This window comes from Sceloporus occidentalis, unplaced genomic scaffold (assembly GCF_023333645.1).
Source record: "Sceloporus occidentalis isolate IW3139 unplaced genomic scaffold, rSceOcc1.0.p SCAF_6, whole genome shotgun sequence".
Taxonomy (NCBI): Eukaryota; Metazoa; Chordata; class Lepidosauria; order Squamata; family Phrynosomatidae; genus Sceloporus; species Sceloporus occidentalis.
The window spans coordinates 24,546,568-24,563,165 of NW_028316986.1; the positions used below are offsets into that span (position 1 = coordinate 24,546,568).

At 43.0% G+C, this 16,598-nt stretch overlaps 1 protein-coding gene across 1 annotated transcript in view; it reads left to right on the forward strand.

The window, feature by feature from the left end:
• LOC149310520 (solute carrier family 22 member 7-like) overlaps positions 1-13,654 on the forward strand; it is a 35,740-nt gene extending 22,086 nt beyond the window's left edge. The window contains exons 4-10 of the mRNA XM_089528301.1: positions 171-339; positions 969-1,092; positions 3,795-3,901; positions 6,511-6,725; positions 8,800-8,908; positions 9,582-9,788; positions 13,492-13,654. Coding sequence (XP_089384427.1) covers positions 171-339; positions 969-1,092; positions 3,795-3,901; positions 6,511-6,725; positions 8,800-8,908; positions 9,582-9,788; positions 13,492-13,654 — 1,094 coding nt within the window. The remainder of the gene's footprint in view (positions 1-170; positions 340-968; positions 1,093-3,794; positions 3,902-6,510; positions 6,726-8,799; positions 8,909-9,581; positions 9,789-13,491) is intronic.
• Positions 13,655-16,598: the final 2,944 nt, after the last annotated feature.

Genomic DNA, 16,598 nt, shown 5'->3' on the forward strand with positions numbered 1-16,598 from the left:
GGACTTGTAGGGAACAAGGTTGGATGGCTCCTGCTACTTTATTATGTCATTGCTATGGCTAGGAAAATGGACTGATGGCTTTGACTGTGTTGTGTCTCACAGAGAGTAAACTGAATGCTAAACAGTTGCTGTACAGTATTTTAATTTTAATTTTCTACTTTAACTTCCAGCTGTGGAATGGACAGATATAAAGCATCGTACTTTCTGTGGCACCATCAGTGGTATTTCCTGGTCTTTTGGGTACATGCTCCTGGCGCTGGTAGCTTATCTGATTCGGACCTGGCGATGGCTCTTGCTTGCTGTCACAAGTCCCTGCCTCCTCAGCATTGTCATTTGGTGGTGAGTGACTCTGGAGCTCCTCCAAGCCCTGAAATACACTATGAGCTTCAAAATATTTCCCATACACACCACATCTTGTCAATTATTTCTTTTCTCAAGCTTTCAGTTGATAGACTCTACCATTAGCCAAGAGCTTGCAAAAGTTCATTTTTTGGATTATAATTCCTTGAAATCCTCAGTAAGCATGACCATATTTCATGATCCCACATGTGGCTTCCAGGGCCCCCACTTTTGGGCGGGGAAAACTTTCAGAATTTTTTTTTTTTTTTTGGAAGGGTACAGCAAGAGAAAGAGAACTGCAGCCGCTAATTTGCAAATGTTGCCCACTTTGATCTAATTCTCCATCTACCTGTCTGCTTCCCACCTTCCCATCTTAATAATAATACCCTCCCAGTGATTAATGTGCAAGTGTGTCTTTCTGTGTCTTGCTAGCACATGCAAGTGATGTCAGTATTGAAACACCTTTATATTGGGAAGAGCTCCAAGGGAAATTACTAATTCCTTTCCAAACATCTTTAGGTGTATATGAATGGAAGAGAAGGGTCTCTTCCTACACACTCATCTACATCTGTCTCAACTGGTAATCATTCCCCTTCACTGTGTAAAATGTCTTCTCCATTCCTTTCCAGGTGGCTCCCAGAATCTGCCCGGTGGCTTCTGACTAAGAAGGAAGTAGACACTGCACACAGTTACCTTTCCAAATGTGCCAAGGTCAATGGCAAACAAGACTTCCCTTCCAAAATAACTCCAGAAGTGAGTGCAGAGCACTAACTGGCTTGTGAAGAATAACTTAGCTACATAGAGGGTGTGATTTTAAATAGCGGTAACAAAATAATGAAAAAATGGGGCTTTCAAATATGTTACAGAGTGGAGTGCTTTTGTTCAGGGTATTGATCAGCCAGCTGTGCCCCTTTGTGGGATACTCCATTCCACTTCTCCTCCCAGTGGTATACCTAGTATGTTTGACACCAAGTATGGATCATTTTATGAATACCCTTCTCCTCGCGTCTGGCAGAGCTGCTGGTCAGGTGGCAAAGGGAAGACACTCTCTTTTCCACCTGGCCAGCAGAGCTACCAGACCCAGAAGGCAGCCCAGCCTCAGCAGTGGCCACTGGTGGAGTGGGCTGCCACCACCACTCTGCAGCCTTTCCAAGTCTGGCAGAACTGTTGGCTGGGCAGAAAATGGCAGAGACTTGTTTTCTGCCTGGTCAGCAGAGCTGCCAGACCTGGAAGGCAGCCCCTTCCCACTAGTGTGCAGGATGACACCCCTCTTTGAGATGTCACCTAGGGGGGTAGGCACCCCCCACCCCTAGCTAAGTCCCTCCCCCCTTCACACACTGGATTTCCTTCCCCACTCCAATGGTGTGGTCTGTGCTCAAGTCTCACATAATTGTTTTTAAGGGAGTGACTTTCAGTATAGTCCCCCTCCACCCATCCTTTTGCAATTTCGCAAACTTTGAAGTCCTGCTGATGATATCACCCTCTTCTCCATAGATGATGCCATCTTGACTGCATAAGGATGATAGAATGAGTTTGTTCTGCAGAGCTGGGGCACCAGTCTGTCAATGAAAGTGGCAAACTGAGATACATGTGGGCAAAGAACATCAGAGGGTGATCAAGATGACAACAGTTATTGATGAATACAGACAAGTTAGGAGAGGCTATAGCCGATTGCTTTTCCTTGGGTTTCCTCCCATGTCTCTCCTTCCTGCTGAGCTGAGTGTAAACTTTGTGCTTCAAACCTAGTCTGCACCAGCTGAAGTAATCTGAGGATAAAGGGGTGAAATGGAAGGAAGACAGAGAAACTGGGGTATTTGAAAGAGTGAAATAGTGGGATAACAGAGGACTAATTAGTATCGTCACTGGCAAATTGCGACAGTTGGAGGATATCAATTCTTTTTGTCAGGGTGAAGGGAAAATATCCACTCTCTGGGTGATTGAAGGTATAGAAACAGCAGGTGGAGAAAGGATTAAACCCATCTCTCCTTACAGCTCCTTTTCTTTCAATCATCCCTTCTATCATTGCCTTTTCAATAAAGGAGAACACCCACTGGGCTATCATTAGATGCATTTTCATATTTAATGCCCTTGAGTTAGTTTTACCAAAGTTACAAAGCAGGTGAGACTTGGTAACCCTATACAACATAGGGACAAAGAAGATTATTGGTAAAGCAGTAAAGAAAGCATGCAGCTTCTCTCTTTGTCACTTTTTGGAAGGCCATCAAAAGACAACCTGTAGGGCCCATATATATAGTTGTGAAAGCTGGCCAGTAAAGAAAGCTGCTAGGAAGAAATGCAACTCATTTATGAGGTGGTGCTGGAGAAGCTGAATACTGCTCCCTATCAGACTAGTTTGGGGATTTAAAAGGCCTTCTTTATAAATGGAAGATGATTGGCCAATAATACCCTATTGCTTTATTATTATTATTATTATTATTATTATTATTATTATTGGAGGTTTTTAAAGACTTTTAACAGGCCCTGTGAGATGAAATTATTTTAGAATAGTAAATCACATACCCCAAAGGCTTTTGTGTGTGTCTCTATGTGTGTATGATTTTAGGCCACAAATATTTGGAGTCATGGGAGTGTCAGGGCTGTGCAATCTTCCAAGGTTCATCTCCAGAGGGTTACCACCTGAGGAGCAACCAAGGACCAGAGATTTCTTACCAAAATCTGTAATGTGTGGGACCAATGGTTAGTCATGTAGAGAAGGGACTGGTGATGATATTAGCATGGCACATTAAGCATTAATCACAGCTGCTCAGAGCATGCCATTTAAAAAAAAATGTAAAAGCCTAGCAAATAGACAAAAGAAGCAAGTTCAAAGGCGAAATCTCTGGATAGTTTACAGTAGCCACTCTAAAGCTGCCTGGAACAACAGGGCATATATGTATAGCAATTTCTTTTCATGGTATCGCTCTCATCCTCAAATTCCTTCCCTCACCCTGAGACCCATGCAAGGCCAGGTTCTGAAATTTAGGATTAGACTCTGAGATCTGGTAACTGTACAAAAAAAGATTCCTTGATCATAAAAAAAATGCATGTTATATGTAAACAGAACATGCATATGAGCATTATGTGTGAGCAGTGTGTAGGGTGTACATACAGGGGGAAGTGTGTAGGAGTGTGTCAAGGACCTAGCTCAGTGATGGTGAACCTTTTACAGAACTAGTGCCCAAACTGCAACCCAGGCCCCACTTATTTATTGCAAAGTGCCACGTCCCTCTGGCTTTCTAATATGAAACTGGCAAACTTTGTGCTAGGGAGAGAGCATGTGTGTCCACAGAAAGGGATCTGAGTGCCACCTCTGGCACACGTGCCATAGGTTCGCCATCACTGACCTAGCTATATGATGTGCTGTGCAGATAAACCACAACAGAATCCAGTACCTGGAAAACAGACCACAAGACCTCCTGATATGTACTTTATCTGTTCCTTGGTGGTGAATGTAGGTCTTGAGAAAGGCTGTGACTGTAGAAGAATCAAGGACCTATTTCTACTGGCACTTGGTCAAGACTCCCAAGCTGAGAAAGATCACACTGTGTTTCACCATTGTATGGTAAGACATGCCTCTATAAGTATGAGCTGTTGTCTGTTGGTAGGGAAGTTGCTGTAAACAAGTTATTTATTCCTGTTACTCCCTATAGGTTGAGATCCTTGACTGGGAAAAGTATTACAAGGTTTCTCATTAAAAAGAATTATAACACAATTCCTCCTCACCCCAAATCTATCTTGTAAACTGCTGCAGCCTCTCCATAGAGCAACTTAATGGCTGGTGGAGTGTGTGTGGGAACAGTGGAGAAACATCCAGCTATGTTTTTATGTGACAGGCTATGTTATAAGACTGAGCATAGGCTCAACCTATGCTATTCTGGCCTCAGTGCTCACCCAGATTGGTACCCAGGTCAGCATGGGGATGGTTAGATCTTTACATACCCATCCCGTGCTGACCTAGGACCCACTACCGGCATGTACTCCTTACTTTGCCGCATCATTGCTGGTACTGAGAAGCCACCCGTCACTGCACCTGTCTGAAAACCAGGTGTCTGGCTGCACTCAGATGGCTAGGTGCCCTGTTTCCATGTCAGATGTGGAGACAGAGGGCTTCTCAGTACCAGTGACGATAGTGCAAGGTAAGGAGCATGGGAGCTGCGTAAACATCCAGGGCTTGCTGCAGAGTTTCCAGGAAACTTCACAGCAAACCAGCGGTGAAATTGCCCCTGAGTAACAGCTGTTTACCTTGGGATCAGATCCATTGGCTCAGTGTCTGGTCTACCAGGATCGGGCTTGATCTTGGCCCTGGAGTTTTGGCCTGCATTGTCTGAACTAGACAACGAAAGGCTGGGAGGAACACGGGCCTTTTGGCCTGTGCAGACAACCCCTAGGATCTCCTGGGGTTCCTCCAACAACCAGCAAATATATGGTGATGTGAGGAAGGGCTGTGACATCTTAAAGATGGCTTGTGGGGAGAGTGGTCATTGCATGGTCAGTACCCAATATCATGAAATAAGTGAGCTATACAGATATCACTTGGATTTATACCTTTATAACTCACTGTTGTCAGCCATAGTGTTTGAAAATAGACCCTTCTCATTATTTATTTCAGTGTTGTGAAAGTAACTTATTGCATCCCTTGTTGTGTTGCTCATTATTTTTAATTTAAAGAAGAAACCCTTGGGATGTATATATGGATGACATAAAATTTAGAAAATCCCAGTCAAGTCATCTTCAGTTGCTCTTTAAAAAATATTATCTCTAAAAATATTATTTGTTCTGTCAATGAAGCAACTTTGTTTACACTTATCTTGTTGTTGTTTTTTTTTTAAATTCTGCATTTCCTTCATTTTACACATCTTTTTTGATCATATTGAAAGTGGCATTAAAAAAAGGTCACAGAGTCTTTTTGCACCTTAAAGGTCACCAAATTTATTATGCTGTAAGTTTTTGTGGATAAGAACCCATTTCATCAGATGCAAAAAATGCCATCTAGAATAGATATGTTGGTATCTTGTTCAGTGTTTATGAGATCATAAGCTGGACTTATGATTTTGTAACTAGTGGGATTCATGTTTATTCATTCATTAATAACCAAATGTGACTGCAAAAACCTATTTCTGCAGCCTGGCAGTGCTTCAGCTGAAGGGTTTCCAACGTGCTGTGGATTGTTGTACTGGGAAATGGTGTCTGCAGTGCTCTCCCAGTCATGAGGTACATTGAGACAAGCAGCTACAGCAGGCCCTGAAGAGTCTCTCCAGCTGCCTGTTCATACCAAAAACAGCTGCTCTGTAACCAAGAGAGCACTCTAGATGTCATCCACAAGCACCTAGACAACTTAAACAGGAAATAAGAAATCTTTAAAGTAAACTTCGGCGCGCTACAGATCGCCTGAAAGCTGTGGTCTGCCGGTGCTGCCGGTTGCCGTGTTCGGGAACCACAGTGGCCAAACCACACGGTTCCCAGACACGGCAAAAAGAAGCCTGAAAATGGCGCTTCTTTTTGTGCCCCAGAAGTGGCGCCGCGAGGTGCTAGTCGCACACTCGCGGTGTCACTTCCGGGATGCGACATGCAGATGCTATGCATCCACTATGTCAAGATGGCGGTGCCCGTATGGAACGGGTGCTGCCATTTTGTACATACCCAGTACGTACTAGGGTTAGGGGCATCAGGATGTGACGCCCCTTCCTAACCCTAGTACGTCCTGGGGACGTACTATACGCCCGTCCGGAATGGGCCAAAGTTTGGCTACCAGTCCTGAAAACCCTCAAAATCAACACCCAGCAAATGCAAATAAAAACCACCCAGGGTGAGGGGTTTTCCCAGCAGACAATGGATCACTAATTAAATGGACAGCCTGAGGTCTTGCTATTCAACAACAGATCAACACATGGAAATCACTTCCTCTCAACCAAGGGTCACACAGTATATATACCCCATTCACTTCCATGCCAGCTTTCTCTGAAGATGCCAGCCATAGATGCTGGCGAAACATGAAAAATAAACTCTTCCAGAACATGTCCACATAGTCTGAAAAACCCACAAAAAACTATGGATGCCAGCCGTGAAAGCCTTCGACTTCACATTTTTTTGTTTGATTCTATACAATAATATTACCATTACTATGGTTGTTGTTGGTAAATCAGCATCACAGGTCTCCTGTTTGCCTTGTAGGTTTGGTGTCTCCTTCACCTATTACGGCATCAGTTTAAACATTGGAGGTTTTAGCTTGGATCCATATCTGACCCAGTTAATGTTTGGGGCCATTGAGATCCCTGCCAAACTGGGTGTGTATTTTGTCTTGGATCACATCGGCCGCAGACATTGCCAGGCATGGTCTCTGATTGCAACCGGAGCCCTGATCGCACTGAACACAGTCATCCCAGCAGGTGAGAAATTCATCTTGCCAATTTTGCAGCCACAAGTGGCCGTGCTGGCTGGGGGATTCTGGGAGCTGTACTCCAAAAAAAGTAATTTCTGGAATCCAGTATGACCTGTTACGTTATGTATCTTTACATATTCCTAGCTGTGTAGCACTGATGCGAAGAAACCCCTTTACTGAATTGAGAAGATGTATAACAGGACACCAACTAGAGTGCTCAATGTTCATTGGTGCCCAAGGCACATCAGGACTGATGGAATGCACATTGGAATTGATGTGCATTGGTCTCATTGTGCATCTGGCTCCTTTGTGCATTGGGGACTTTGCTGGCTCTGCTACATAGAATCATAGAGTTGAATGAGACCCCCCAAGGGAAAAGTCCCAGTCTCTCCCCCTTTTGCAGCTAACAAGTTTCTCCTGAGCCCACCAAAACTCCCCAATTCATTTTTTTTTTTTTGGGAGATCCTCCACATATACTGCTTGACATAGTGTTTCCACTCCTAATACTCCTTGACCCTTCCCAAAACCAATATCTTGATATTTGCTAAAACGCATCCAGAGCATCTAGACATGAAGACTGAAAATAGAGTTCTAGTAACTTCTGGGCAGGATTTTTGGTGATTTTTCATTTGAAAATCCTGAGATGTGGCCTACTGCTGTATGTGTGTGTGCATGTTGTGTGCCTTCAAGTCATTTCCAATTTATGGCAACCCTAAGGGACTTTTTTGGCAAGTTTCTTCAGAGGGGGTTGCCATTGCCTTCGCCTGAGGCTGGAAGCATGTGGCTTACCCAAGGTCACCCAATTGGTTTCATGGCCAAGGTGGGAATCGAACTCTGTTCTCCAAAGTCATAGTTCAACACTCAAACCACTACACCATGCTGACTCCAATGCAGGGCCAAAAAACTGGTCTTCAGAGCAGTTTCCCAACTCTAATCTACCTTCTTAAACTATGAACAATTAAATGGAGGCCCATGACTACAGATAGATGGAGCCCAAACTATAAGTGGTCCCACATAATGTATAGAGCCAAATGATACTGAGTTATAGGACTGATACCCCAAGACCAGGCCTCTGATTGCCCCTCATATTTAATATCAAATTAATACTAAAAGGGAAGATGGGAGGGAGGGAACTTAGGAATGATCCTGCTGTGGATGCCCAACCTTTTCACTCTTTGACAAACCAGTTAGGGCTAGCCAGGGTCTAAAGGGCACCTACCATGATGGGATTCCCCCAAGGCTCCAACATAATCCCTTTTGTATACAGAGGACAGTGAGGGGATCATGACCAAAAAGAAGGTGATTGTGATTATCTAGGACAGGGATGTACTGGCAAATTCCTTTGTCTAATGTGTTCACACCAATCACCTGACTATCCCCTTCTATCTTGGACTATTGGTTTTCCCCTGGAAAACTACTGAGCAAGCATCTAATCTTTCAAGCCTTGGTTTCTGCCTCCAAGACACAACTCTGGGTATATATTCAGATGGTGAAACAGCCATTCCATGGTCTAGTTTGGAAGCAGACAGACACTCTGTTGGTCTGGCTAGACTAGGCTCCTCAATACCCCCCTTGCTGCAGTGGCTATTGAGTCTTCTCCATTCCAGACTCCTATAGATTGGAACCAAGATCTACAGTCAGTAACATATTTCCATTAGCAAGGCCTTAAACTATTCCACTGCTCTCACCTTTGCTTCATAGCTCTTGTGTGTGCGCGTGAGTGTATGTGTTGTGTGTGTGTGTTGTGACTATTCTCCTAATAAAATTACAAAACCTGTTTGGATTTGCCTCTGGAATTCTGTGTGATTTGGACCTTGTATACATTTGGGTTGCTATCCTAGGCTGCATGTTGACCCAGCCATACTACAACTCTCATTTGAGCTGATATTAAATTCTTAAATTCCTAAATTCTTGAGCTAATATCAAATCTCCCTAAGATATATTAATTTTTAGGCATCCTTCCCAGACCCCAGCAATTTGGGCAACAGGAGGGACCATTTTCTGTAGTTTCTACTTTTCCCAATCCTTTGTATGACTGGTTACATTAAGTGATTCACATCTCTTGCTGCTTCTTTCCTCAGAACATGGACATGTCAGATCAGCTGTGGCCATCTTGGGGAAAGGTTTCTCAGAAGCCTCTTTCACCACTGTCTTCCTATATACTGCTGAGCTTTACCCCACTGTACTCAGGTAAGGGGCTTACCCACTAACTGAGCCCACAGACCACATAGTTGCAGAGCTGTAGCGTGGAAGGAAGCCAAGCCCTCTTTCTTCACTGGGCAAAATCTTAGGAGCAGTATCTGCTGCAAATCTCTGGCTGTATCTACACTACAGAATGAATGCAATTTGGTATCACCTTAACTGCTGTGGCTCAATGCTATGGAATTCTGAGATTTGCAGTTCTGTGAGCTATTTAGCCTTCTCTGTCAGAGAGCTCTCATGCCACAATAAATTATAAATCCCAGTATTTTTAGGATTCCATAGGATGGATCCATGACATTTAAAACATTTTCAAACAGCATTAATTCTGCAATGTGGCAGCAGCCTCTGATAAATAGGAAAGCTGTTCTTACAAGTGGTTTTCCATAAATGATGATGCCCATATACCATCCTTCTTTCACTTAATAGTGGGGGATATGGGGATTAAAGCAAAGTTTTTGGAAAGACATTTGAAGAAAGTGAGAGATCCTGATGCTTTCTGAAGCTGCCATATTTCCTACTCAGTGTTGTGCCAGAATGGAGAATCAGAGTCAAAATATGAGACAGGAATCCTAAACCTAAGCAATTTCAGATTATAACCTCATATAACTTGAAGAGAGGAGATTTGCCCATGCTATAAAGCTGGTTCTTGCTACTTTTTCAGGCAAAGTGGTCTTGGCTGTTGTTCATTTGTGGCACGGATTGCCAGCTCTCTTGCTCCTCTGATTATGTTGCTGGATGACACATGGAAATACCTTCCACCCATGATATTCAGTATAGTGGCTGGCTTGTCTGGGACTGTGGCTTTTCTGTTAACAGAGACCACCAACATCCAGTTGCCAGAGACTATTCAAGATGTGGAAGGTGACAGGTGAGTGATCTAAATTTACAGAGATTCCTGGTAAGTAATCTAGATGTCTTTGGGTGCATCTACATTGCAGAAATAATGCAATTTGATACCACTTTAACTGTCATGGCTCCATCCAACAGAATACTGGGATTTGTACTTTTGTGAGGCAGCAACACTCTTTGGCAGAGAAGACTAAAGACCTGGTTAAATTGCCATGGTTCCATCCTGTAGAATCCTAGAATTTGCAGTTTAGGGAAAGGTGGCAGAAACCCTATGGATTTCTGGGGTTTGTACTTTGATCAGGCACTAGGGAGTTCTGGCTTAGAATTCTAAATGTTGTTGTTGTGTCCCTTCAAGTAGTTTATGACGACTCTAAGATTGGGTTTTCCTGGTAAGTTTTTTCAAAGGTGGTTTGCCATCCTTTGAGGCTGAGAAAGTGTGACTTGCCCAAGGTCACTCAGTGGGTTGGCATAGTGAAGCTGGGAATCAAACTCTGGTCTTGAGAATCCTAGCTCAGCACTCAAACCCTCTCCCTAAACTGTAAATCCCAGGATTCCATAGGCTAGAACAATGGCCATTAATGAGGAATCATTGCACTATATTTGTTTAATGTGAAAGAATTCCTAAGCTTTATATCAGTGGTTCTCAACCAAAGTTCTCCAGATGTTGTCCTATAATCCCTAATAATGATTGGGAATGATGGGTATTGTAATCCATCATGTTCCCATCTAGAGAAACAAAATGGGAAACCATTACTTTACATGACCTCTGGAGATGGAGTTTCTATTCCATTGTCATGGCTAATATTTATGGGGAATAGATCTAGCCATATTTTTCCCATACTAAAAAAATATCATGGCTAACAGCCATCTACCTCACCTTGGGGCTCCATAAATTACTTATGCACTTATAGCATAAAGAATTAATTCCTGTTATACGTAAATCAGGCTCTGTCCCTAGGGTCTGGTGGTGGGAGCTCTCCCTGTCTCTCTATCCATCTCCTGGTTCTCTCTAACCATTTCTCATTTTATAGACTTCTATCATGTCCCTGCCCCCAAGTCATGTTTTTGCTCCAACCTAAAAAATGACTAATAGACGTTGCAGGGACGTAGCCAAGGGGGGTGGGTTCTTGGGGTCTGGGCCTCTCCCCTTCCATTAGAAAAATGAATGGTGTGTGCTGCTGCGCCACTGCTCCCAAGGCCCATTATAATGGTGGCACTTAGTCTGGACCCCCCCTCCTTCCTAAAATCCTAGCTACGTCCCTGGACGTTGGGAAGCAAAGAGCAATCTTAACACTAAGCTTTGTGTCTAAAGTGTTTCTGTGTAGATCACAGTAAGTACCAGTACAATTTATACATGTTTACTCAGATATAATTTTCAGTGAGGCCAACTCCCTGGTAGGTAAGAATTACTTACTCTGTGATCAGCTGGGATCAGTGCATCTCTCTCTCTCTCTCTCTCTCTCTCTCTCTGTATTTCCCTACTAAGGAACTGGTGTAGCTGTCAAATCACAGTTGCTCTCACATTGTTTAAGCCAGAAGCCTATGACTACAGTAAGACAAAGCGGGCCCTTGGTATCCACTGAGGCTTGGTTCCAGGACCCCCATGAATACCAAAATTCATGGATGCTTCAGTCCCATTCTATATATTGCCATAATAAAATAGTATCCCTTATATAAAACAGGCCAAAATCAAGGTTTGCATTTTGGAATTTATTTTTGACAAACATTTCCTCATAATTTTTTTTCAAGCCATGGATGGTTGAATCTGTGGATAGATAATCCATGGACATAGAGGACTGACTGGATATACTAGTGTATATAGCTTTCCAGTTTCTGTTGGACTGCAACTCCTATCATTCTTCACCGTACTGGCTGGGGTTGCTGACACTTATAATTCAACAATATTGGGCAGACTGGACAATTTCTGCAACCTCTGCATACCTAGTCACATGGTTAGGTCATGGGAAGGGATCATGCACACCCTCCAACTGTACCCATTTGAAAGGGACACTCCTAATTCTTTGTTCGCAATTTTTGTTCAAATGTCCTAGTTTCTCTTTTCTCCTCCCACTTTCTTCTTTCATCCTCCATTTACTTCAGTTGCTGCAAAATGAGTTGAAAGTGCAAAAGTAGTTTGCACTCAGTTAACTCAACAGGAAGAAGGGGAGGAGGTGAAATCTTTCCCTTCCCTGTGGATTTAGGAAAAATGAAACCACTGCATAATCTCTTAGCTTGCATTTTATTCCTCAGTAATAACTTTTGCCATCTTGACCACAGTCCAATGCTGTTTGGGCACACATATTGCAGTTTTCATCTGTGAAATTTTGGAGGGTATGCAGCCCCTAGCACTGTTCTGTCACCCCTGAGTCTCTGAGAGCATCATTTTTCCCTATGCCAAACAGTCTGTGGGGGTTGTGGAAGGACACTTTGCCATGTTGTGCCCTCTCTGGGCTGTCTTAAGTCCAAGAAAGGGTGCATCCAGATTGATTTAAAAGAGCAGAAAATCTCAGATTTTGTTCCTCTTCTTTCTGATTTTATTTGGGAGATCCATACATATTTTATTTATCCCAGAAAATTGTCTGTCAGCAACCAGTACAATCAGAGACTTTTTATACCAGCTTCACAGGTTGGTTTATGAAATCAAAAACAATTGGAGCAAAATCTGAACAAAATCAGACTTTTCAATCAGTCTGGATGCACTAAAGCCATGTTGACTTCTGGGCCACTTATTATTGGGGAGAAAAGAACCCTCTCATAGGATGTAGCCAAACTGCATATCCAAACTGCAGCCTGGCCTTCCCAACTGTGGGCTTGCCACCTACAGATTTAAGCATCAGTGAATGGCAAGCTCCATTGCTGCTAAAGGCTGCACATGTGTGTGACCTGCCATTGAAAACCACAGGACTTGAGGTCCCATGGATTTTTTCAACCTGGTCTGTCTGAGAACTCTGGTGCGTCACCAAACATCAAATCCCAGAATAAAGACATGGCAGTTAAAGTGGTGTCAAACTGCTTTATTTCTGGTGTGGATACACCCATGGACTTAAAATCAATCAATGAAAGCCCTACCTATTCCCTGACAAAAACCCCGTTTAAACCAAGATAATCAATCTCAGTTTTTTCCCGTTAGTTTTTCTGAAAGATTTGCATTGTTGGCTGTATGAATAACCGATGAGAACAGACCCAGGAAAAACTGGGATAAAACTCTGCATACCTTGAATGTGCTTTGAATACATCATCAACTCCATCTTTATTCACATTGTTGACATTTGTGGGCAACGGACTTTGCAGAGATGTGCAGAGATGCGCAGAGATGCAGCTCTGATAAAAAGAATAGTGTGAACAACAAAACCAGAATGTGTTAGTGAGATTATTTGAATAGTTGTGCTAAAAAAAACACAATATCTGAATAGGACCTCTGAAAGTGGAAATAACACCTTTGGCAGATGTATGATGTGCCTACCCTATATGCAGGCTTGCCATCTGCGGTTTTAAGCATACACGGATGGTAAGTCCCAGATGTTAAAATGGTGTATGTGCAGGAGCGCACAGGAAATTGAAACAAACAGGACTTGAGATCCCGGATTTTTTCCCTTATGTGGGGTGGGTGGGTCTGGAACGGATCCCCTGCGTATACTAAGAGCGTACTGTAATTGTGCTTTCTGAGCTCTGCCAGATGTCCAGTCTTGGATTTTTCATTCCCCCTCTTTCTCATTTTCCAGAAACAAGAATCTTTTGGGAATTCAAGCCCATGAGCAAAGTGTCATAGCTGATGGTGAAGGCATCGCTCTAGGGCTGCTAAGTCCATTGAGCCCCGATGCTCCTTTCCCCAAGCAAGAAGAAGCCAACCATCATGACTGCGATAAGGAAGCAGCATCCTCATAGCACATTGTTCGCCAAAGGAACGGACACATCTGGATGTTAGTTACAAAAAGAAACAAGAAGTCTGGTAAAATAAAACTAGGTGCTAATTGGAGCTGACATGCAATAACAGGATGATGTTTCTTTCAAATTAAATGCCACTGTATGACATTTTATTATATCCTCAGTCATTAGAGCAGTGGAAATTACCAGTACTGACCTTACTGTCTGGTGTGTGATATGGAATAAAGTACTTGCATGATGTCATGTCTGGCAGCCAGTCCTGTGGCCATGTGGGAGGACAGCAAGGACACAAAAGTCACAAGTCTCCCCATTGCCAGATGTGGGGTAAGGGGGCTTGGTCCAAAGTGAAAGAGCTACCCTTTTCTCCACACAACCCCCACTCACAATATTTGCTGTCTCTCCTACCCCATAATTCATACCAGCTATACTTCCTCCCTCTTGTTCTCTATTGCTTATTAACACACACACTTTCTCTCTCATGCACACTCAGACACCCAATTTATATGCACTACTTTCTCTCCCTCCTCCTCTCCACACACACAAACACCATCCATATGTATCTCTTCTCCCTCTACGTTACACACTCCCAACATTCATGTTTTACACACACTTTCTCTTTTTCCACACACTACCCATGTATATATACCTCTCTTTCATGCTCTCTCTCTCTCTCTCTTACACACACACACAGAGGAGATGATCACACGGAAGATAAGGATGGGAGCAAAGTGGATTGCTCCTGTCCTTATCCTATCCTATTCATATCCGTATCCATATCCATATTAACAGAAACTCCTGTTAAGACCAAATGATGGGTCCATTACACTTCATGGAGTGGGAAAGAATGGGATAAGTGCATGGCGTGTGATAATCTTTCCCCTGATTGCACAAATAGGACAGGATAAGGATGGGTGAAATCTGCTTTGTTCCTGTCCTTATCCTCCATGTGATAATCTCCAAAGTCTCTATCTTTCTGAATGCATTCAAGCACAAGATATTTGACCACACCATATTCATATGCACTACACATTCTCTCTCTCTCTACACACACACACACACACACACACACACACACACACACACTCTCTCCATATGTACCTTTCACTCTCTCTTATGCATGTACACATGTATGCACATGGACACAATTTGTCTCTGCCTCACACATACACACAATATTTTTTCTTTCTCTCACAAATGCATACACACTATTCATATGCACCACACAATCTCGTTCACTCTTTTTATACACATACACATACACTCACTTTCCATATGTACCCCGCTCACACTGTCTCACACACATGTACACAATTTTTCTTTCTCTCACACACTATCCCTCTATTTTTCTATACACATACACATACCAAGACACACCTACACACACCTGGAGCCACACCATTCATTTGTAGTACACATATTCTCTCTCTCTCTTCACATATACACATTCTCACTCATAGACACTATAAATGCAGACATAAATGTATTTATATATACTATAAATGTATAGTAGTCTGTGACTACTCTAAATGGAGTCACAGACACTATCAATGGTACTGTCCCATGGTTCAGAACTATTCAAATCATGTGTGCTGTTTTTGATCTGTAAAGCCACATATGACCTGGGACCAGCATAAGCAAAGGTCCCTTCCCAGAGATAAACTTACCTGTGCATTGAGATCACCAACGGGAACTTTCTCCTGGTGTCCCTACTAGCCAGGATGTGTTGTAGCCCCACTGTTATAGAATGGTTTCCAGGAACATATTCATCCAGTGCCCACCTTGCTATGCTGCTTGGTGTACTGTAGTGAGTGCTGGACTAGGTGGAATGAAACCCAGCTTCAAATTGCCACTCAACTTTACTGGGTGGTATTAGGTCAGTCACTATCTCTCAGCCTAACCTACCTTGCAGGAGAGAGGAGCTACCACCTCTGAGGCCCTCAACGTCTCGATGGTAGTGGCTGATTAAGATCTGAATAATAAACAATATTATTCATTTCCCGCAAACTTTTGTAGAATACCATAATTATGGAATACTTAATGGAGTTTATCTTTCATTAATGCTGTTTTTCTCATGTTTGGTCATTTTTTTGTGTTTAATTTTGGAAGTCATCTGCCTTGAAGACTACAGACGAAGCATGTCTATCTTCCATCCATTTAAGAGATCAGTGTAAATTAACTGATTTAATTGGTGCTGAAGTGAGGGAAAAATCAAAGGGAGCAAAGGATAATGATCACCCTCTTATTAAAGCATAGAATCATAGAGTTGGAAGAGACCTCTAGGGTCATCACATTTGACCCCCTGCCATGCAGGAACATACTTGCAGGCTTATGCCTTTGGAGCAAGAAGGCATGTGGTATATTCACTTTGCACATTGATAGATTTGAAAATTGCAGGGATGGTGCTGCAGAACGGAGCTGCAGCTCATTGGATGAGCACATGCACTGGATGCCAAAGGTCCTGGGTTCAGTCCTGACTTCTCCCTGTAAAAGGATCAGTTGGCAAATGATAGGAAAGGCCTCTGGCCAAGTCCCTGAAAAAGTACCACCCGCTCAGAATAGTTTAGTGGCAGTGCTTGGAAAAATTACTCTTTTGGACTACATCTCTCTGGATCCTTTTGCCACCGTGATGACTAGCCACATTGCTTGGAGATTCTTGAAGGTGCAGTCTAACCCCCCCCCCCAACACCCCAACCCACCCACCCTCCGTTTAGCACAGGTTCTTCTGTTCTTTTCTTTGCCTTTGGTCTGCAGTGGGGTGCAAACCTACCCTCTGTGGCATGAATTACCCTTCTAGTGTATTATTATTACGGGGAGCTTATACTTAGGAGTGGCAAGTCAAAAACTTGTTTTAAACTTTTTTGACTATAAGGAAATAAAACGAAGGGTATGGGCATTGCTAATTATACTGGCTTCCCACAACAATCATCACACATGAGACTTCAGT